The 24,369-nt window shown below is 40.2% G+C and overlaps 1 protein-coding gene across 2 annotated transcripts; it reads left to right on the top strand.

The window, feature by feature from the left end:
* Window positions 1–16: 16 nt before the first annotated feature.
* On the top strand, window positions 17–23,161 carry palb2 (partner and localizer of BRCA2). Of its 2 annotated transcripts, XM_033040878.1 has the most exons (15): window positions 72–265; window positions 586–645; window positions 4,684–4,783; window positions 5,246–6,988; window positions 9,875–10,231; window positions 10,914–11,458; window positions 12,283–12,375; window positions 13,117–13,239; window positions 14,131–14,292; window positions 15,009–15,094; window positions 17,452–17,610; window positions 18,221–18,337; window positions 19,283–19,370; window positions 20,366–20,523; window positions 22,155–23,161. In XM_033040878.1, exons 1-15 carry the CDS (start codon window positions 218–220, stop codon window positions 22,378–22,380), a joined length of 4,065 nt encoding a protein of 1,354 aa, XP_032896769.1. In that variant the 5' UTR covers window positions 72–217; the 3' UTR covers window positions 22,381–23,161. The 2 variants fall into 2 exon arrangements, with proteins under 2 accessions (XP_032896770.1, XP_032896769.1); XM_033040879.1 differs by lacking the exon at window positions 13,117–13,239 and having other exon boundaries at window positions 17–265.
* Window positions 23,162–24,369: the final 1,208 nt, after the last annotated feature.

The following is a 24,369-nucleotide window of genomic DNA, read 5'->3' as shown; positions in this document are numbered from 1 at the left end:
GGCTCTCCGCTGATTGGTGGGAAATGGCGCGGACCAGTTGTCCGTCACCTTCCTCTCCCCTCCCCCTTCGCCCAACGTCTCCCATCATTGCTGCTGTTGTTGTTGTTGTTGATCACAATATCACCAGCACGTTACCTTTCTTTCATTCACCACTGACGGAATCACTTCCCCACACTTCATTGGCACAACTGGCAATCTGAAAGCAACTACCATTTTCATGGAAAATAGCGTGAAAAACACCCTCAGCTTGGAAACGAGGGAACAGGTGAAGTAGTCTCTCCAAACTCTCAAAAGCATACGCTGCAAAATAGAAAGGGCTTCAAGCTAACAATGGACCCTTTCCTTGATTACCGTTACTTCTTTTGCATATCTTTCATTCATTTGTTCCATATCTCCATCGAGATCTCTCGTTTCCCTTTCCCCTGCCTCTCAGTCTGAAGAAAGGTCTCGACCCGAAACCTCACCTATTCCTTTTCCCCAGAGATGCTCTCTGATCCTCAGAATGACTCCACCTTTTTGTGTATATCTCGGGCTTCAAATATCTGTATAAAGGGCTCCAAAATAACAATTCCCTTTCACCCCCAGCTCAAAGAAAGATTGGCTTTGCTGAAGAAAGAATATGCAAAGACGGTGTATAAATTACAGGTAAATGACACTTTTTCCAGTTCTCAGGGTTTTGAGGTGTTGAAGTGGGATCCTAGGGTAGCAACAGGTTTTGCGCCAAGGGTAAATTCTGGTCCAAACAAGGAAGGAAGCATTTCTGGATCTACTAGGAAATGAAATAAGGCCAGTGTGCTATTTTTTTAGTTGAAGAACATTTAGAAGAAAATGTTCATAAGGTTTATAATCATAAATTGGAATCCATTGTTCTTTAGGCATGAGCAGAGCCCATTAAGAACAAAAATGAGAACGGAGAACAGTACAGCACAGGAACAGGCCCTTCAACCCACAATGTCTGTGCTGAACATGATGCCAAGACCAACCCTTATCTGAGAGATCAATAGGTTAAACACTAATTGAACCCCACAAATCCTCATCTGCTCCTCTCCCTGTATCTCAAAAAAGTGTGGGTGAGCTAAAGTGGCTTGCATCTACCATCCCAGGCACCATTAAATTGGGCCAATTAATCCTATTGGCACATTTATATCCTTGGATGGATTGAGGTAACATCTCTCCTAGGTGATCTAAAATCCATCTGCCCTTTTGCTTATAGAAAAGCACAGGAACAGGCCCTTCAGCCCACAATGTCTGTGCTGAACATGATGACATGTACAACACTCATCTGCCTACACATAATCCATATCCATGTGCTTATCCAAAGATCTCTTAAATGCCACTAAAAAAAATGTATTGGCCTCAATCACCACTCCTGGCAGCACATTCCAGGCACTCATCACCCTCAGTGTACAAACATTTTCCCTGCACCTCTCCTTAAAGCAATGCCCTCCAATATTGATATTTCCATCCTGAGAAATAGGTTCTGACTGTCTGTATAATTTTACACTGCCTCATTATGAATTATGAAATTATGAATTTTGTATACTTCTATCAGGTCTCCCACAACCTTCGGCACTCCAGAGAAAGCAATCCAATTCTGCCCAACTAATTCCTGTAGCTAATGCCCTTTAATCCAGGTATCGTTCTGGTAAATCTCCTCTGCACCATTTCCAACACCTCCACATTCTTCCTTTATTGGGGCAATCAGAATGGCATACATTCCACCAAATGTGGCCTAACCAAAATTCTATGAAGCTGCATCTTGACTTCCTGACATACTCTGTGCCCCAATTAATGTAACAAAGCATAACATATGCCTTATTTGCCACTCTATCCACTTGTGTTACCACTTTCAGGGAGTTATGGACTTGGACCACAATATACCTCTGTACATCAATGCTGCTAAGAATCATGTCACTCATTGTATATTTTCCCCTTGCATTCAACCTCACAATGTGCATACCTCACATTTGTTTGGATTAAAATCCATCTGCCATTTTACCACCCAATTCTACAGCTGATCTATGTCCCACTTTATGCTTTGACAGCCTTCCTTACAGTTCGTTACTCCAACAATCTTGGTGTTATCTTGAAACTTACTAACCAACCTGTCTACATTTACTTCCAAGTCATTTATATATATCACAAACAACAGAGGTCCCAGAACAGATCCTGTGGAACTCCAGTGGTCACAGATCTCCAGCCTGAATATTGCCCTTCCACCACAACCCTCAGTCTTCTATCAGTTAGCCAATTCTGAATCCATACAACCAAGTCATGTTAATACCATGCATCTTAATCTTTGGGATCAGCCTACCATGCCTTAAGATAGACACAAAATGCTGGGGTAACTCAGTGGGACAGGCAGCTGTCCAGCTGAGTTACTCCAGCATGCTGTCTGTCCTGTTGAGTTACATTCTAGCATTTTGTGTCTGTCTTCGGTGTAAACCATCATCTGCAGTTCCTTCCTACATTTACTAAAGTCCTGTGTGGACAACATCCACCACCTCACCATCTCATTTGTCATGTCCTCAAAAACTCGATCAAGTTGGTAAGACACAATCTGCCGCATACAAAGCTATGCTGACTGTTCTTAATTAATCTATTATTTTCCAAATCCTCTCCCGAAGACTTTTGTCAATAGCTTCCCTCCCACTGACACGAGGCTTAACTTGCATATGATGAGCACTGTTAAGTTATTAAATGAGTACTTTGTATCAGGAATATTGAAGCAATGTTGAAGGGGGCGATAGATGATATGCTGGAAAATTGTTCGTATGCTGAAAGATATATGGCATGGGAGAATAGGAAAGTTGACTGCACTTAAAGTAGGTAACTCACCAGGACCAGGTTTTATACATTCTCGAATTTTGATTGAACCTCAGGAGAAAATCACGGTGAGAATAACTAATCTTCCAGCGCTCTATGGATGCAGAGGAATAGAGGATAGCAAATATTATTCCCATGTTTAATAATGAGACCAGTAATCATAGGCCATTTCATCAGTGATGCTGGGAAACCTTTTGGAAAAATGGATCTGGGATGGGATCTATAGGCACCTTAAATAAAATAGATTAAGGCAAATTAGCACAGATTTGTTAAGATCAAATTGTGTTCAAACTTTTCAATGAGCGTTCATGGTTATGCAGTTGATTTGGTGTACATGGACCAAGAAAATCTTTGATCTTGTGCCACATATCAAGCAAAACATGACATAAAAAGGGCATTGATCACGTGAATACAATGTTGGCTAACTAATAGGCATCAGGGGGTAATATGATTGTTTTTTCAGTTGAGAATAAGTAAATGATATTTTGCAGGGATTGGTGTTGAAGCCATTGCTTTGATCTAGATTAATTATCTAAACTGGAGGGGGTGGGGTGCATTTTGATAGGAAGATTGAACTGAGATGATATAGAATGAACCATACGGTTCTAAAACGAGTGCAGAAGCTGCGAAACCCAGGGGTAGATATGCACAAATCATTGAAAGTGTCGGCAGTTTGAGAAAGCAGTTATTTCTGGGCTTAATTAATCTACGCATCAAGTATGAATTAGGAAAGTTTATAATGAACCTTTATAAAACACTACTTTTGCCTCAAATAGAACATTATGTTCAATTCTGGTAGGGGGTGTGAAGGCATAGAGGGACTGTATTCACACAGATAGATGAGAGGGACAATTAATGTTTTCTTTGGAGAAAAGATTTTTGAGGAAAGATCTGGTGGAAATATATAAAAAGGTAGGAGTCTGGCGAGAGTGGATATTATGACGTGGTTTCCAATGGCAGAGGGGACTAACACTAGACCTCGCAGGGAAAGAGAATACGAGGACATGAGGAAAAACTAATGTTGTTGGAATCTGGAATGAATTGTCTGTAAATGTGGTGGAGGCAGATTACATTGAAGCCTTTGGGAGGAAACTGGATAAATGAATATTGGAGAAAAATTTGCAAGATGATGTGGAAAGAGTGGTAGCACAGGAGAGTTCTTGTAAAGAGACAGACATGATGCACAGAATACCCTCCATTGGCACTGTAACTATTCGATGATTCTGTGTGATGGTGATACTGGTGGCGGTTCATGAGGTGTTGAGCTCCTTCCACCACTCGTTTTGAGTTTCTTAGTGCGTCTGAGGGATCAGCTTGAGGTTCTCAATATTATCTCAAATGCTAGTACTCTACTTTAAGCAGTCATGGACCATGAATTCCAACATGTTTCTGTAGATGGTACACTTTTTCAGAGATTGTCAGAACATCCTTGAATCTCTGTCCGCCTGATCATCCTCTGCCATAATTGAAATCAAAGTGGAGGATCTGTTTAGGAGTCTGTTGTTAGGGATGGAAGCGATGTCGTCTGCCCATCATAGCCAACGGAGTGTTTTTAAGGCCACAATGCTGGGAATGTTGACCTGGGAAAGGATGTTAATGTTGCTTCACATATCCAGCCAATGGATTTGGAGGAGATTTCTAAGGGAAAAAAAGGAGCTTTGACTGCTCCAAACATTGAGATGTTCGTTTTTATCGGTGCTTCTGAATCAGATAATTTCTTCATAACTAATTTGATACTTACTGAGTCTGATTGTTGTGGGTTTAAACCCATGACAGGTCAACAACTCATAACCTCTGCCAAGCTTTCACTAAATTTATGTTGACCATCTGATATTTATCCCATATTTTCTCCACTAGCGTGCACAGAAAGCTGAGCAAATACAGAACCATGTTAAAAAACCCATTGCACATCATAATCGACTATGGGAAGAGCAGAGCTCAACCCAGCTGACAACAGGTAGGTTCACAGTAAATTGGTTTGAGCTTTAGACTGGATTATGTCTTTAAGTTGACATTTCAATCATAATGGGCCTTGGTGAAGAATTGAATTTTCTTGCGTTTCTTAGTTTCCACAAGGAGTGTAAATCCTAAAGGGACATGTAGGTTGTACAACTGAAAATTGAGAGTTCATCTGCTCTTCAGATCTCCTATGTTTGGCTTTGTGTTCAGTGCCTGGAGGTGCTTGAGACTGAGTTAAGGGTGGGAAGTCTTAAGCAAAGGCTCTGAGGAAAACAGCTTAGTTTTCTGTTCCTTTAATTCTGCCATGATGCTGATTAGTTAACTTGCATTTCCCGATCGATGCTTTTACAATTTTAAGAGCTCCTCAGTATAGTTGTTGTGTCAATATGTTCTATATCCATCTCTTTTTTTTTTAAGGTTTGGTAATAGGCCTAATGTGTCTTTCTTGAATCTTTTTAAGAAAATGAGAGCTCCACTACTTTGAGGACAAATTGGTCCAACTCGTCACTTGAGAAGAGTCAGGTCCCAACAGAAGAAAGTAAGGAAAATAATTCAACTGTGACATTCAACATTGTACCGGAAATCATCGAGTGTCCAAATCAACCTTTAACTAGTAGGTGCAAAATTGTTGACTCTTCAGGCCAACAACATACTACTTCAGATGAAGAATTGAATCCAATCACACAGACAGGGAGTGGAGTTCAAAGTCGTTTAAAACTTAGAAAAAGGAAGTCCTGTGAAGTATTGAAAAGAGTGTGTGAATTAACTGGTGAGCCAGGTAAGCCTTTGATTGCTAATGGAGTGTCTTGTGTTAAAAAAATGGACGCCCTGGATTCCATCAATAATACAGGCACCAATGTCTCCCAAACTCTTGATGGATGTGTTAAAGAGAACAGATGTCATGAAGCACTCCCCCAAGCTGAAGACAACACAGCATTGGTAAAGAATGGAACACAGGAAGTAGAAGATAATTCTGTGATTTTGCCCATGGGCAGAATTGAAAGTAACTCTCTCCATTACTGTCACGGGGACAACCCTATTGAAGAGTCTGCGTTCAAAAATGAAGCTCTTCCTTCAAGAGAAATGGTGACTGTAGATGGTCAACTGCAGGAAGGAAAGCCAAGTTGCTCTCAGGACATTAGTGAAGCTTCTGAGTCCAACCTAAAGAATGAGGGAGTTGCAGTAGGAGCAGGTGAACTGCAATCAGGTACTGCTGTGAGTGAATCTCTAGGAGCTGGCTCACTGAGGTCTTGTACACTTGTTGAAGGACTTATCTTTCCGGTTGAGTACTATGTTCGGACAACTCGGCGCATGACCAGCTCTCAGCGACAGATAGATCTGGATGCAGTGATTCATAGTCAGTTGGGAAAGTCCAGAAATGGTGGCAAAGGAAGACCCAAGAAGCTCACTTATAATCAAAATAGTTCCATAGAAGGCTCCCCCAAGAATGAAGCAGAGATCTGTAATACTTTATTACTTTTTAAAACTCAGGAGGGTGACGGTGGAGAGCCTAATGCAACTTCCTTGCAGCCTGACTTGCAAGACTCGTGGAACATTGGTGGCGATTCCCAGGGTACTCAATCAAACCGAAGAAAAGGAGGAAAAAGAGGCAGAGGAGAATGTACAAATGTACAGCTCACTGAAGCTCATCTGAAGCCTGAGGAAAAAAAATTAAATTACAACAGATTTCCAAATGGTGTCCCAATTGCTCTGTCTTCTGACGTTCAGAGTGAGAATGAGGGCAAGAAGAGTGGAATTAATACTTGCCAACCAACACTTAACTCAAACAAACTATATGAAAAATCTATAAATAACACAAATAGTCATAATATTTCAGGGAATGTTAACTTTAATATAAAGAGTTCCAGCCAGACGCAGAACACAGCCAAACAACAAGTGGAACCAGTGCATAACAATATTCAGACTGACAATGTGTTAAAAAACCCTTTGAAAGAGGACATGAATGATCTGTTGATGGCGAAGGGTGAGTCTGCAGTATGTGTGCCTGAGCCATCCAGTACAAATAGTGATATGGATAGTCAGGAAATGATCCCAGAAACTCAGCAGGATTCCATTGATGGCATCTCATTGAAGAAGAATTTAAATTATACAAGGCAGTCATTTCCATTGTGGATTGACTCGGACAGAGGGAAAACAGAGTCGCCAGTCTCTCAGCCCAAGAGGAGGGTGAAGCTCTCGAGAGGTGAGCACTGAATACACCTTTCTTTGTTTGTTAGTCCTGAATAGGTTTGATTGCAGTTCTCATGAATGATTGACATTTTTGTTGATTGTGTGTGAAGCTCATTTTAGAGTTCAAGAGTGTTGATTGTCATATGTCCTAAACAGAACAATGAAATCTTTACTTGTCACGGCACAACAGAATATGTAAACATAGTGCTCTGTAAACAATATAATAAATCAAAAGAAGTTCAGTGTGTGTGTGTGTATACACACACACACACAAGCCAAAAAAAAACAATAATGCAAAAATACAAAATAATGCCCCCAAGTCTATGTAGTTCAGAGCTTATTCGAAGGTTGTAGTGTTTATTGATTGGTTGTAGAGAAGAAGCTGTTCCTGAACCTGGATGTTACAGTTTTCAGGCTCCTATATCTTCTTCCCGATGGCAGGAGTGAAATGGATGGCAGGAATGACCAGGGTCGCATGGCTTTACTGGGAACAGTGTTTACTGGGTTCATTGTTTATTTATGATTAGAAGTTAAGATATAACTTGCATGTCTAATCTCTGAAAATCACTTAACATTGGAAACCTTGAAGTATGATGACAGCTGTTTCTTCAAACTGTATGTTTAATAGCAGAGAGATTTCAATAATCCACAGTTGAGCAGGAATTAAACAGATTTATGGTGTCATTGATCTCCTGGGGGAGGCAAAAAAACGGATAAAAACCCAGGTCCAATTCGGGAAAAAAATCCGGGAAATTCCTCTCCGACCCCAATCCAGGCGATCGACACTTGTCCAGGAGATCACTCAGGTCTTACTATACTAACCATACCTAGGTCCATATCCCTGCCCTCTCCCCGTAGCCCCTTATCCCCTTGGCAGCTAAAAAACCATCTATTTTAGACTTAAATATATTTAACGTTTCTGCTTCCACTGCTCCCTGGGGCAGTGAATTCCATAAATTAACCACCCTCTGGGTGAAGAAGTTCTTCCTCATCTCAGTTTTAAAAGAGCCCCCCCTTATTCTGCAACTATGTCCCCTAGTTCTAGTTTCCCCGATCATTGGGAACATCCTCGGTGCATCCACCCGATCAAGGCCCCTCACGATCTTATATGTTTCAATGAGATCGCCTCTCATTCTTCTAAACTCCAAAGAGTAGAGTTCCAGCCTACTTAACCTTTCCTCATATGTCATCCAAGGGGTTAAACACATATTGTAATTTGGGCAGTATTCCAAATTACGATTGACTGCTAATTGATCTTTAAATTAAGGTGTGCTTTTTTCTGCAATAAATTTGCAAAATGACATTTTAAAGTAAAAAACAAAAATATTGATCCTTATATAACCATTTGTCACAGGCATTGAAACTAAATGGTTAGAAGTTGAAGACCTGCACTATTCTTTAAAAGATCTCAGTGCAAGCATTAATACACTCATTCACGACACTGGATGGATGCAACATGAACATTCCCAATGATAGTTTAAATGAAAGGAAAAGACAAAGTGCTGGAGGAACTCAGTGATCAGTATCTGTGGAGAGAAATGGACAGACAAACTTTCATATGGGTTCCATAATTAAATAATATCAGTCTGAAGAAGGGTCTCTCCTCAAAACGTCACCCATTCCTTCTCTCCAGAGATGCTGCCTGTCGCGCTGAGTTACTCCAGCATTTTGTGTCTAACTTTTATTTAAACCAGCATCTGCAGTTCTTTCCTACCTATTTTCATCATGTACTGCAGTTCGCCCACAGCCCGAGCTGCGCCACCCCAAGAACAAGAACGTACCTTGCACACCATCAGCTTCTGCCCCTACGGGGAGCGTGTTCCTCTGGAGTTGGAGCGGGGCTGGCTGGAGTTGCTGATCTGGGATCTCCGTGCTTGCAGTGGGCCTGGGGGGTCGGTGTCCCGATGAGGGGGCGCAGCTCGGGCTGTGGGCGAACTGCCACTTGTCGCCGTAGCGGCCCATCGGGGAGCGCTTCTGGGGTCCTGACGTCTCCTCAGCTCCTGTCCAGGGGGGTGGCCGGAGAACGTCAGGACCAACAGGAACCCGCTCCCCGATTGGCCGCTACAAGCGACAAGTGGCAGTTCGCCCACAGCCCGAGCTGCGCCCCCTATGCCGCAACCCGGGTTCCTCTGGAGTTGGAGCGGGGCTGGGCTAGAGTTGCTGCTGGCTGTGAGTCTCTGGGATCTCCGTGCTTGCAGTCGGTGTCCCGTGGTCCTGACGTCTCCGCCACCCCCCTGTACAGGAGCTGAGACTGGGAACTGTACCGCCCTTGCCCCCTCCCTCTGCACTGCAAACAACCCCACAGTTCCCAGTCTCAGCTCCTGTACAGGGGGGTGGCCGGAGACGTCACAGCCCGAGCTGCGCCCCCTCATCCGCAACCCCAAGAACAAGACGTACCTTGCACACCATCACTTCTGTCCCTACGGGGAGCGTGTTCCTCTGGAGTTGGAACGGGGCTGGGCTGCTGCTGGCTGTGGTCTCTGGGATCTCCGTGCTTGCAGTGGGCCTGGGGGTCGGTGTCCCGTTGGTCCTGACGTCTCCGGTGACTGGCACTGACCTGCTGGCATCGCGACGTGAAGACAGTGCAAAGCCCCCCGCCCGGTGCAATGGGCGGGGAGCTGGAGAGGGGAGGGAAGGGGTCAACACACATGGCCGGGAAGCAGAGGGGTGTAGGTGGGGTGAAACTGAAGGAGCGACAATCTGCTGCTGCCTGCCCGCTGAGTTAAAATGTTCCCGTATATTTGCTTTCCCTATATAATGAATATAGGAATCCCATTAAGGATAAATTGTAGTACTGTAAAGGGGAGACTAAATGGATTAAATGGTCTTTTCCTGCCTGCCAGTTTTTTTAATAACTCTTTGGGTTGCTGAAGTAATGGGAGTTAATTCTTCCCAATAGGTAACAATTGTCGTAGAACACGTGAAAGTTCCAGGAAGGTCGTTGAGAGATTCCAAGAAGGGGCACTCGTGTGCTCTGAACCATTGCTCCGTGTTAAAAAAACTATTTTCACAAGGTTATTTCACAGCCAGGAAGTCCAGGATTTTGACCTTCCGGAGGAGGAGTATGGTCTACTTAAGGAAAAACTAAGAGCAGAAGCATTAAAGAAATCGCGCCTTCCTTCCCAGCATCAAGAAGTTGGTTGTAATTTGGAAACTCGGGCAGAAAAGGATAACTGGGATAAAACACACTACACAAATTCACATGCATCAGAAATCAAACAGACTACAGAAAACGTTGAGGAAACCAACCCACAAGGTAAGATGGCTAACCAGGCAGGTGTTATCACTATTCTAACAAATGTATATCATTGAAATGCCCGGTATTTGTCTATTTTAGTTTGCCAAGTTAACTGTTTCTATAAATTAATGTACTTAGCAGTAATTCAATCAATTCATCATTTTTATTTGAATGAGCTAATTGGGCGGAACAAATTACACTCCATACAGCACACTTTCATTGTACACATTAAATGTGGTCAATTAATCCATGTACTCCGTAATGATAGAAGGATACAAGCCAATATACAGCTTCTAAGTAACTTGGTAATTAATTACATTGAATTACTTAAAGTTGGATTCAATTGACCTCCCATCCTTTGAAGAGTAAAATTTGAGGTTTGCATTTGACCTGAGTTAAGCTACATATGGACTTTTAATGATACCAAAATAACAAGCAAAGGTAAAATTTGAATTTATATGTGCAAACTACTTTTGTGGGATCATATGTTCAGTTGCAGCGAAAAATGACCCAATCAGATTATTGCTACAGTATTGAAATAATTTGCCCTTTAAAGCTTGCCCAACATTTGTCTATTTGCAAAGGAAATCTGTGAATGTGCGCTCATTAAATATTTGTCAATTATTTTAAGGCTTAATTAAAAAGGGAAGTTAGAGCTTTATGGATGTTATTATTAATATATGCCATATTTTTCACCCAGTGTCTTCGTGCTGCAAGGGACTGAGCAGAACCCCAGAAAAACCACCGGATGATATTTGTCCTGTTCAGCAAATTCCAAAAACTACCTCTGGCCATAAACTATCTTCCAACATTTTGCTTTCGACCCTGTGTTGTACCCCACAGGCAATTAATGATCATCAGCATGACCAAACTGCTGGTAGCCCTACATTCCCTACACTTGGCTTCACTCCTGCCCCTGGTTCAACTGAGTGTTCTCCGGTATTTTCCCAAAGTAATTACGGAAACCAGAATTCACCTCAAACTGGCACACACATGTTGGAAGGTGTGGGGAATTGTGGACAGAGGTTCCAGGCAGCTGCTGAAGAAGTGTCGCAAACAGATTTATGTCAGCTCACTCCAATTATAAAGGAAGGCAGTCAATGTGTTTTCTCTGGAAAGGAACCTTTGAACAATAAGGATGAGGAGGATCTCAATTACAAATATGAGAAGATATTCAGCCAGCAAGAGATGCCAAATGATTATTGTGTTGAGGAATTTTCAGAAATTGACACTGCAATTGAAGAGGTAATGTTTTTACAGTTATAGCTCATGTAGTGTTGTAGCATGGTGGTAATTTTTTTTTTACCAAGGGGATCTATCCATCATTGCAAGCCAGCAATTATTGCCCATTTTAATTGCCTTAGAACATAATGGCTTGCTAAGTCATCTTAGAGGGCCTTTTAAGATTCAACTTTTTTTTGTGGGTTTAGTCACATTTAGATCAGACAAGGTAAATTTGGTTGATTTCCTTCCCTGAAGAGCATTAATAAACAAGATAGCTTTTACAGCAAAATAGTACTTTGTGATTATGATTACAATGGCTTTGTTTTTTAACATTATTTCCACATTCCTTAATTGCGTTGAAATCCCAAAGCTCCATAGAGGAATTTGACCAAGGATTTCTAGAATTTTGGTCCTGTAATTTAATCACTCATCACCATCTTATTTCTCTGCCCCCGAGAGCGAAGTTTTTTTTAGAACTGTTAATGCTTCTTCTAAAAAGAACATACTTGCTCTTTCACTAATATGTGCCAAATTTACCACTCTGTATTCTAGTGTTGCTCTTCCTGATTTTCGGTGTTACCCTGAATGTGTTAGGTTGGAAAAAGCATTTACCAGGACCATTGTTGGATCAATAACCTTTTGAGATGCAAATTGGAGAAGAGTATCTTTGTGATTATATTATATGTATCAGCCTGGTAGATTTTATCTTCAGTTCATTTTGAAACTTTTTTGCTTGCATTAATATTCTGTTACTGTAACTGAAAAGAGTTCTACCATTTGTTCTGAAGAGAGTAATATTTCATGGATTCTAAATCTTTTCACTAAAGGGATTCTTATTTTTGTAGCATAAAGATGATGTCTTGACTCCATCTCTTGCTACTATGCAATTGGAACAAAAAGTGGAAAAGCAGTTATTACAATTAATCTCCAAGATACAGGTTAGTGAATACTGATCACCACTGAAGTAAGAATTAAAAGATCCAGATTTTGCTGAGTTTGGGGCATTGTTCAAGTACCCAGTCATAGTAGGCCTAAGTAGTTCAGACGTGCAGGTCTAGGCTTGCTGGTTTAAGACAATGATGTACTATGAGGCTCAGGTCTTGTGTGATGTATTTGATTGATCTTGTTCCAAACAAAAGTACGGATAAGCCTGGTAACTACAAGACAATTAGTTTAACCTCGGCTGTGGAAAACTTTGAAACATTGATCCAGAACAGGATTAATGGTTCCCTGGAGATAAATTAATTAAGCAAGGCAAACCACCATATGAGAGAACACAAAGTGCTGGAGTAACTCAACGGGTCAGGCAGCATCTCTGGAGAACATGAATAAGTGATGTTTTTGGTCGGGACCCTTCTTCATTGTCTTATCCAACTTGATGCAGTTTTTTGATGAGGTAACAGATAAGAGTTGATGAGGATAATGCAGATGATGTGAAGTGCATAGATAGCCCGAAGGCTTTTGATAAGATGCTACATTGTAGGGTTATCAGCAAATATGAAGCCCATGGCATAAAAGGAGCATTGATGGCACAGATATGAAGTTGGATCAATACAAGAAAAATGTTTTGATTACGTCATGGAAAAAAGCCCTTCGGTCCACTGAGTGCACGCCGACCATCGATTATCCATTCATACTAATTCTATGTTATCCCATTTTCGCATCCACTCCCTCCCTAGGGGCAATTCACAGAGGCCAATTACTCTGCAAACCTGCGCATCTTTGGGATGTGGGAGGAAAGCAGAGCACCTGGCGGAAACCCACACACTCGGAAAGTCAAGCAAATTCTAGGGGCATTCGTGGTGGGGCCATTGCTAATTTAAATGTATAGTAATGATCAAGAGTTGAGTTGCGAACCACAATTTTTTAATTTGTAGATGACACTAACCGTGGCAATATTGCGAATTGTAAAGAAGATAGTGACAGATTACATTAACACGTAAACAGGCACATGGAATGGGCTGATGAAGTTAAATGCAAAAAAGACAAGGTTATGAATTTTAGTGGAAAATGAGGAGAGACAATGTTGAATAATGTTTTTAAATGTTCTAAAAGGAATACCAGAAGGGACCCAGAAGTATGTGTATACTTATCAGTAGAAGTAGGTTGGGAATGAGGTAATAAGGCAAATAAAATATTTGTTTTGATAATAGAGGCACTGAGTACAAAAGCAGGAATGTTGTACTGAAGCATGATAAAACACTGCTCAACCTCAACTAGAGTGCTGTGTTCAATTTTAGTCATCACATTATAGCAAGGATGTGAAGACATGAGAGGGGGGTCGTAAAAAATGGTTACTGGGATGAGTGACTGCAATCACAAAGATACATTAAAGTGCAAGAACTGTTTCCCTTGGAGAAAAGATGGTTGAGGAAACTTGGTGTAACCCAAGTCCAATAAATGAATGCATCACAATGGCAGTGAAGCAGTTATTTTCTATATTTTCAATAACTTATCTTTTAATCACATTAGAGAGGAAATTTATGTTTGATCTGGTCAAATTTCTGGTTCAAGCACAAGACTGTTATCATATCTTTTGTTATGTCTAGTCTTGATTTTGCAGAAAGCGTGTTTTATGGAAGAGACTGTTGTAACAAATGCAATTTATAGACTAACGTTAATTGCTGGCATAATACATAAATTCAATGGTTTGTCAGACAGGAGGATAAGTGATTTTATCGTTTTATTTATAGAATCCATCCACATCCTGCATTATTGACTTGTGCACAGTATTTTGGATGGTGAAAGAGACCAGAACTTTGTGTATTGCTTGTGCCTGTGAAACAGCAGTGTTGCTATGGGCTCCAGAGCAGGTTAACCAATGGAATAATATCTATACTTGGGTCTTTGATAAGGTAAAGATGTCTGTTCTTTCTTTGTTGCTATAAATTTGTTTAATTCTGATCATCCAACAGGTATTCGATGCTGAATGATGGAGTTAGATTAGTTTGAAATTAAATTAACCCCAAAGCTTTACATTCTCAGAATCCCAGACAATTTGTTGAGTTTATCTTCTTGGAGTATTATCATCTTCTGGTGATATCTGTGAAAACTTGTGTACTGAACCAGCTAATTAAATTGTTTTGCCAGCATTTGGGTATAACAAAAAGTTGGTGGATTGTGATTAATAAACACTAGTGTTCACAACAAGTCTGAAATTTGTGTTAGTTTAGAGATATGGCATGCAAACAGGCCCTTCAGCCAACTGAGTCCATGCTAACCATCACCTGTTCACACTAGTTCTAGGTTGTCTTACTTTCACATCCACTTCTTACACACTAGGGACAATTTATAGAGGTCAATTAACTAACAAACCTGCATGTCTTTCCTTGTGCTTTCCAATCTAATAGATCGTTCTGATTCTATCTTAATTTGATTTTACATCACGTCAATCTGACCTGATGAGACTATCTTAGCCATTTAGATCTGTTCAGAGACAACTTGGCAGCAGTTTAACTCCTTATGTGTACAGGTTTTACGGTGTTTAAGAATGGGTTGATGAAGAGGTGGACTCATTTTTGAAGGTTTTACCATTTCTAACATTGATTTGCTTCTTTCCTCTTTTATTCAGGTTCCCATAATTGAACTCATCCCCATTCCAGATGCTGTTAACATTCTCTGTGTGGCTTTTGGAAGCCTGGAGATAAGGGAAGTAAAGTAAGGCTGGAAAAAATGTCGACAAAATCATAAATGTACTGCACTGCTGACAGAATTGCACCTGCACAACACAACAGTTTTTTTAATAACCCACAATGCATCATAACCAGACTGTTGAAATTGACATGTTCCTACAGTTCTCTTACCATTCACACATTGTGACGTAGCATAATCATAATAGGTTACAAGCCACTGAGCTAAGATTTGAGCAGAGAGCAGAAATTAATTGCTTCTTGAGGATGTGATTGTAGAAAGTAGCAGGGAAAATGTCCTGTGCCCATTTAAATTCCTCTTGGCAACTGTTTTTAACGTCTCAATATAAAATCTGTGTATGGCTGTCAATGGGAAATTTATTTTCTCGTAATGTCTCTATCACAGTTCAAAATAGGGCATACTGAAGTAAAATACGTCAGAAGTAGTAGTGAGTTAAGAGCAGCTTTGTTTCTAGTTCAAGAAGTTATGGAGCATAAGTGCAGAAGATGTTTGGAACCATTGTCTTTCAGACGATGCTATAAAACCCAAATCATCGTGGCTGGACATTAAAAAAATCAATATTGCAAGGAAAACTTGGAGAACTCTTCCACGTGACGTGGGCAATGTTTATCCCTCAATCAATATCATTTTTTTAAAAAACATTATCTACTAATTATTATATTGCTGTTTTGTGCAGGCTTGCTGTAAACAAATTGGCTTTTGCATTTCTTATGTTACAACAGTGACCATGTTTCAAAAGTACTTAAATGGCAAAAAGTCCTATCAGGCTTTCCAAGGTTGTAAAATTCACCAAGAAATGTAATGACAATTTTTTAATTGTTTAGTCTTTTGCTGTGTGTAGTATTTAGCTTATTCCCAGTCTGTCTCAACTATGTTATTAAAAATTAAACTAATATAAATTAATCATTGGCTGACTGGTTGGTCTCTCAGACCTCAACAGTTGTTACAAAGCAGAACTGCAGAAGTTTGTTAACTATTGTATGTGAACGAGGCTGCATGGATTTTGGCTGTTGCTATTCAGGTCTGCTCTGCCACTCAATAAAACTGGGTGATCTAATTTTTGGTTTCAATTACAGTTTTTATGTCCACAGCCTCTGTTTTTCCAGTAGTCCAACAATATATCTATCTCAGCCTTAGTAACAACATCCACACCCCTTGCACATCGAGAATTATAAGGATTTACAACAAGGAATTTCATATTCACTCGAACAAGGAGTAGGAATAGGCTATTCATACGTCCTCCATTTATTAAGATAATGGCTGTTATCTGAATGTAACCTCAGCTCAGCAGGTTGATTTCATTATAATCTCGGGTCATTATTCCCATCTACCTGCAGTAACTTTTTACCTCCTTTCTTATAAAGAATCCATCTACTGCTGTCTTGAAAATATTAAAAGTTCTGCTTCCACCTGTGTCTTAAATGGGCGTTCCCTGGTTCTAACCACCCATAATAGGAAATGTACTCCCTGGATTCACCCGTCAAAATTTAATGTTTCGCTTAAATGTCCTCTCACCCCTCTAAACTCCAATAGATACAAATTTAGCCTGTCCAATCTTTCAACATCAGACAATCCACCCAATCCAGGAATTAATTTAATCATGTGTAGGAAGGAACTGTGGATGCTGGTTTAAACCGAAGATAGACACAAAAGGCTGGAGTAACTCAGTGGGTCATCTCTGGAGAAAAGGAATGGGTGACGTCACCAATTAATTTAGTCAGTTCCAACAGCATCCAACATATTAACATTCTTACTTGAACACAAAGATCAACATAGGGCACTCCAAATGTTTTTCATCAGTTCCTTATATAACAGGAGCATAATCTCCCTACTTTTATATCTGATTATCCTAGTAATAAACAATAATATTCTGTCAGTTTTTCCAATTATTTGCTATCCTTTTGTGAAATGTGCACTGGGACATTCAGATACCTCTGCATCTCAGGGCTCTGCAAACTCTTGATATATTGATAAAATATCTTCTTATTTTTCCTGCAAAATTAATAGATTTGCATTTTCCCATATTTGCCAGATCTGTTCCCCAAGAATACAATTTTGTCTAATAAAGTCCAGAACCCTTTTCCAAGGACATTTGACTTGAAATAACTAAAATGCTGGAATAACTCAAAAGATCAGGCAGCAAATATAAGTGAAGTGCTGAGTTACTTCAGCCCATACTGTATTTGTCAGTAGTGTTTTAGCTTAGAGGGAGCTCTACCTCATGCAGGGAGAAAACTATTACTTTTAAAGAATGCCACTCTAATTCTAATAATGGATACAAGGGAATTGTACAATAATCGTTCAGATGAAAGCAGGTTCCTCTCCTTTGTGATAAAGATGTTTACCCCCCTGCTTCTTATCAGGGTATTACGCTCTACAGAGCAAGGCTGCTTGGAACATACTCTGCTGCAGACAGGAGATATAAATGCCGTGTTGGGGCTGCCTGGATGGAAACTAGTCTGCTCTTGTGGCACGCTCCAGACTCAAAGCATAGAAATGAACACCCTCTCCAAAGAAGGAAGGTCAGAATTTTATATGTATTATTTGCTTTCTCTTTATTGTTTTACTTTGGTCAGCAGTTTCTCAGTTAGCAGACCACGCGAGATTCTATATGAGTATTAAAATGGCGTTGGAGTTTGGAGGGTTCAAGAGAGATAGATGAAACACCAATGAAGAGAAACTATTATAAGCTTTCAGCTCAGATTTAGACAGCAAGGAGGCATGGAAGGCCAGTCAAATAAAATGCCTATTAACATGATTTTGCTCTGTAATTCCAAGCAGTTTAGATATAACCAACAAAAGATTGTGTTTTTTATCCTACTCTTTGTGTTAAAGATGTCACAAGATAATGCTGACTTCTTGATTATGATAACGTTGACGTATAATGATGGACTTGCAAGCAGTGTCACAAATGCATAAAATAGGCTACAAAAAGCCATTGTCATGACTCGTGGCTTAAATGGGTTTTCCAGTTCCCAAATCTGGCATGCCCACAAAAATCTCTCCTGAGCCATAACACAAAAAAATAGTGAGTTCACAGAGAGCTGGATGAAGCTTCAGAATAAGAGAAGTGAAAATATTTTGTACTAATTTGGATGTTGGATGGATTTACTGACTGAATTTTTTGGTTAGGAGTGAGCAATCTATGCAACTTGTCCCTCCCAATGAGATCGTTTTGGCTTTCAGCGAAGTTGAAGGGCAAATAGAAGCTTTGATCGGATCGACTATAATGAGCAACATCGTCATTTGGTGAGAACTTTATTTCCATTTGTTTCTTTATTATCAATATCACAATTTCTCTGTAGCTGTAACAATATATTCTGTCGGTCCGTTTCCTTCCTCTCTTTGCACAACCTGCTTTACTTGTGCATGGTTAGATTGTACTCGTGGCTGATATTATTTGCTTGGTTAGCACGCAAAACAAATGTTTCATTGCATCTTGGTCCACAAGGCAATAATATGCCAATACCATAGTTCAACTGGTAGCAAGCTAGCCAATGAGTCAGACAGCTGAAATCCATTTTAGCCACCTGAGAAAGCAAACCTGAGTTAATATTGCAGTTCAATGCTGGGAGTGTCCTGCAATGTAAATGCTCCTGTCCCACTTAGGAAACCAGAACGGAAACCTCTGGAGACTTTGCGCCCCACCCAAGGTTTCCGTGCGGTTCCCGGAGGTTGCAGGTGGTTGCCGGAGGTTGCAGGTAGTGGAAGCAGGTAGGGAGACTGACAAAAACCTCCGGGAACCGCACGGAAACCTTGGGTGGGGCGTAAAGTCTCCAGAGGTTTCCGTTCAGGTTTCCTAAGTGGGACAGGGGCATATATTTCTCTTTCAAACCAAAGCCTTGTCTCACTTCCGTGTACTTATAAGATCCTATGGAAGAGGAGTGGGTGAGTTGTAATTAGTGGCCAGAGACGAATACTTATCCCTCAATCAGCATCATTGAAACATCACTTTAAAAAACACTTTATCTGATTATTAGATTATTATTTGTAAAACCTTACTGTGTGATAATTGGCTGTCATATTTCCCACACTACATCAGGGATTGTGCTTCAAAGGCTTTTTCAATGGCTTCTGAGCTCCTTAAGGCATCATAAAAGTACAGGTCTTTCATCTTTTGACTGTTTACCTGTACATGGCCTATGGTGCTCACTTGACCATTTGATCTAATTTAAGTTCTTGTTTATCTCCTAGGAACATGAAGACTGGGCACCTCCTCAAGAGGATCCATTTAAGTGAAAGCTACCCTGGCACTGTCTGCCAGAAGGCCTATTCCCAGTCGGTAAGACGCAGTGAGAAATTATTGTTTTATGGTGGTGGAGTCTAAGAACTAGAAAATCCTGTATATAATCCAGAACTCTGTTTTCTGTGAGCCTTTTGTCAGGGAGTGACCCATTTTAAACTGAAAGAAGAAAATTAGTAATAGTTGAAAGGATCTTAACTAAAATAGATTTAGTGATTCCTTGTTAATGTGGCATTTGGACTGTATTTATAGTGTATGGCGTATTAATATGAGCTTCAGACTATATGCAGAATTGCTATAGTTGAATACAGTAAATAGAAGTGCTATGTGGAAAGGAAATGGCTATGTATTGGAGGGCAAACTTTCCTCTCATTTAATTAACTCAGGGCTGACTGAGAGCAGGAAGTAGAGATCATTTTCATTCAAGACCCTGATGATTTGAGAGTAAAAGATTGCCACTAAAAAGTTAATATTCCAAAATAAAAATGAAATATTTGCTTCTGATAATTCATTTCAAAACCCAGTGGTACAATTTAACTGTGGACCAGTGACATTTAATTTGATTCGCCTTGTTTGATGCTGTACAATATCTGGACCTACTGCCTGCTTGGTTTCTTGATTAAATAACTTGCAATTGAAACTACAAGTTCTGGGATTTTAGAGCAGGATTAGCATCGTCAGCTAGGTTAGAAATAGTGGCAAATAGTATTTTGACCAAGAATTGATAGGTAAAATATGCACGTCTTTCTTTCTCCAAACCATCACTCCCCAAAGTAAAGACTTTTAACACTTGCAATTTCATTTTATCCCTGCCATTACATATCTGTCATGATTATGTCCAATATCACCAGTTTATATATTTCACACGGTCTGTATATATTGTATACTGGAGAGTTGCTTGCTAGTAAATAGAAAAGCTGCTGAAAAAATAAATTAAATCTTGAATGCAGCACCTAAATTATCAGTAAAATCTACAAAGTTAAAACGGACTGGAATAAATATTTAGTAATAATTGTTTTATTTCTGGCATGTAGGGAATATTGTTCATTCTTCTCAGTCGTCGGTACATTGGCACCTGTGAAGGATTCGTTGGAGAGCAGGTCTGTGTTTTGAGAATGGTGGCTGTTAATCCCATGAATGGGAAAAGTAGACCCATCATGTCGTATACAATCCCTGTGGCATGCAGTGGGAGGTAAGGTCCACTTGTATTACCTGATCAGTACCTTCCTGTATAAAAATGCCCTTTGATACTCAGTATGTTACTGGGCTATGTTTAGATTGGCCACTCTCAGGCATAATATCTAATTGGGCTTTCCCTGCTAAATCTGTACATTCAAGCTTTTTCTGAGAAAGTTTCCCTGTAAATTATATTCTCCTATTAATTGCATCGATTTGTAGTATGGTAAGAGATTAGCTTTCCTGTCAGTGAAAATGGAAAATTGAGTCATAATTTTCTTCAGTGTTGGCCGGCTCATGGAGAGGTTTATGTATCCTAAAAAACAAGGTTCTAACATGAATGAAATGTTGCATTCACATTAATCAAAGATGCCTGGGCATCACTTTAACTGGATCCACCCAGCAGGAAATTGATGGTATGAATTCAACCACCCCAATTTGTTTTCATGTGAAAGGCGTGCCTGCACTTTTGTGCAGCCTCTGTGCCCTTGCCCAAGTACATAAGAAACAGAACTAAACCATTTAGCAGATATGTAATTCAGTCACATAATGGCTGATCTTTTACCACAGTGACATTTGCCTGTACTAACCCCTTAACCCATTGATTCACAAAAAATCTATCCATAAATATTCACAGAGACTGAGCCTTCATGGCCCTCTTAAGTACGCTTTGCAGGAAGACATTTCTCTCTCTGTCTTGAATGGCCAATCCCTTATGAGATTGTGACTTCTTGTTCTTGACATTCTAGCTAGAGGAAACTTCAACCACATTTACTCAGTCAAGCTCTGTAAGAATCTTGTGTGTTCAACCCATTCTTCTGCACTCAAGAAAGTATCAGCCCAAATCTCACCTCCTACTGGAAAAACCTACTATCCCAGGAGTCAGGTTGTGAATTTTGCAATGCTCTCTCAATTGCAAGTATGCTCTGCCTTTGGTAGGGAGATCTAGATCTGTAGGTGTTTTCTTACCAAAGTCCTATATTAGTAGAGCAATGTGAAGTGTCACATTTTGTCCTCTAATCCTCCTGCAATAAAGGTCAATATACCATTCGCTTTTCTAATTCGCAATACACCATTCGCTTTTCCACATCCACTGATTGTGGATGATCAGCCATGATCACATTGAATGGCAGTGCTGGCTCGAAGGGCCGAATGGCCTACTCCTGCACCTATTGCCTATTGTCTAATTGTTTGTTGTACCAAAGATTTATTTATAAGAATGCCTAGCTTCCTCTGGATTTCAATACTTTCAAAGCTCTCGCATTGTATTCCATATACCATGTTCTTGTCAAGAGTTAGGCTAAAGAAGAACATAGAAATAAGGTGATTGACAGAACCATAATTGACACGAGGAAAAACGTATGCAACAAATGGTTTGGGCGTGGAATATATTACGGTGTTAATAGTGGAGGCAGATTCAATAGTCAAAAGGAGCCTGGATTACTATGTGAAATAAAAGAAAGCAGGGAGGTGGAGCACCTGGATTGTTTTTATACAGAATTGTTTGGGGCACAAAGTCCTCCTTCCACACTAATCATTCTGTGAATCAGGTTAATTGGATGTGCTCTTCCTTTTAATTAGGTTAATAACACATTTGTAGGAGTATTGTTTGTCTCATTTTAACATTGACTGTATTTCTTTAATCAGGTACATTGATGGAGGTGTGAAGGGACAGTCCATTGCAGCAATTGTAACTCCCGGAACCATGGTACTTTGGAATCTACTGTCTGGCCAAATCTCAACCATGCTCCAGCATGACTCTAATGGGGACTGGTCACTATTTTACTGGGCTGAGGAGGACTCGTGTCTTCTAGCCAGAAAGAACGATAGCACTGTGTATATATACAAATGCTTAGGAGCCAGAACAGTATGAATATACTATTGCTGTGTCAAGATTATGCAGGATAAACTTGCAGTACCTTGGTTCGTGAAACCTGTTCACCTCTTTTTTGGATGAAAACCACCAAAGATTTCAATGTGAGCAAAGTGTACAATTCTTGTGCACAATGATTTACTGAGCTACTGCACAGTGCTTTTTTTTAATTGCAGGGATATATTATAAGTCACTATGGACTATTTCGGTAAAATATTCAGTGCATAATTATTTAATATATTCAAATAATTGCAGATTTATTTTGCATTTAACTGTGGTGATAGGACATTACAGTTCCTTTCCTAATGTACTTGAAGGGCATTCCTGGATCACTGTATATCATGATAACCGAGCAGATTATATTTTCCTCTGTACACTGTCGGTTGAAATAACCACTAATGTAACGTTGGAAAATCTGAGTTGTATTCACATCCGCTAACTAGAGCCAGCTTCAAATTTAGATACAAAATGCTGGAGTAACTCAGTGGGACAGGCAGCATCTCTGGAGAGAAGGAATGGGAGACTGAAGAAGGGTCTCAGCCTGAAACGTCACCCATTCCTCCAGCATTTTGTGTCTACCTTCGATTTAAACCAGCATCTGCAGTCCTTTCCTACACAGCTTCAAATTTACTTCCATTTGGTAGTTGGGTTGTTGCCTTTCCCTATTAAGGGGGAACTTCGAAAAGTTTCCAAAAATGGAATGATTGTACTTGTTTAAAAAAAATGAAAGAGGATTATAACGTCACAAATCTGTCTTCAATAAATAAAATCAATTAATCAATCTCTTCTATTCAATGTATATATACATAAAATGCGTAAGAAGCATCATGCCAAATTGAGTCTATTGTCATATACACAAGTACGTTGAGGTTAAAATCATGTGTGCAGCAGCATCACAAGCCCATAGACTCAGACAACACACAAAATATTTTATACAACACATAAAACATTATTTACAAGACAGTGTGAGGAGAAAGATAGCAAGAACAAGACAAAATGAGAAATGCAATTCATGGTTGCATCAGGGGTGCTCCATTACGTGCTGTTGCTGTGGTAGGATTAGGGTTGTGCAGATCTGTTGAAGAACCTGATCAAAACACTAATCGAGGGCAGCACAGTGGCAGAGTTGTTGCTATGCAGCGCCAGAGACCCAGGTTCGATCCTGGGGTTTCTCCGTGTCCTCCAACACTCCAAAGATGTACAGGTTTGTAGGTTAATTGGTTTTGCTAAAATTGTAAATTGTCCCGAGTGTGTAGGAGTGCGGGGATTGCTGATCGTCATGGACATGGTAGGTCAAAGGGCCTGTTTCTGTCTAAAGTAAAAAACTGACTAATCGAATACAGCAAAACCATGCAGCAGAGCTCTCACCATGGCACAATGTGCCATTGTCCAGAACCGCTCTTCCAGCACTAATCAGTACATTTTGACCTAATCTTCTGGCTAACCTCTCTTTATCCTCTGGGTTTTCTCTGATACAGTTGTCAAAGTTACCTTCACATTTTCAGATATACAGAGCCCACCATAATATTTGGGACAAAGACCCATTATTTATTTATTTGCCTTTGTACTCCACAATTTGAGATTTATAATAGAAACAATCACATGTGGTTAAAGAGCGCATTGTCAGATTTTAATAAAAGCCATTTCACCATGTAAAAATTACAGTGGTTTGCATCTTGCAGTGTAGCCTCTAATTTCTGTTCATGAAGTCTTCTGCAGACAGTGGTCATTGACAAATCCACACCCGACTCCTGAAGAGTGTTTCTGATCTGTCGGACAGGTGTTTGGGGATTTTTCTTTGTTATAGAGAGAATTCTTCTGTCATCAGCTGTGGAGGTCTTCCTTGGCCTGCCAGTCCCTTTGCGATTAATAAGCTCACCAGTGCTCTCTTTCTTCTTAATGATGTTCCAAACAATAGACAATAGGTGCAGGAGTAGGCCATTCGGCCCTTTGAGCCAGCACCGCCATTCAATGTGATCATGGCTGATC

This window comes from Amblyraja radiata, chromosome 22 (genome assembly GCF_010909765.2).
Source record: "Amblyraja radiata isolate CabotCenter1 chromosome 22, sAmbRad1.1.pri, whole genome shotgun sequence".
In the NCBI taxonomy this organism is placed as follows: domain Eukaryota; kingdom Metazoa; phylum Chordata; class Chondrichthyes; order Rajiformes; family Rajidae; genus Amblyraja; species Amblyraja radiata.
Note: the sequence above shows the minus strand (reverse complement) of the source record. Positions and strands in the feature narration are given on the sequence as shown.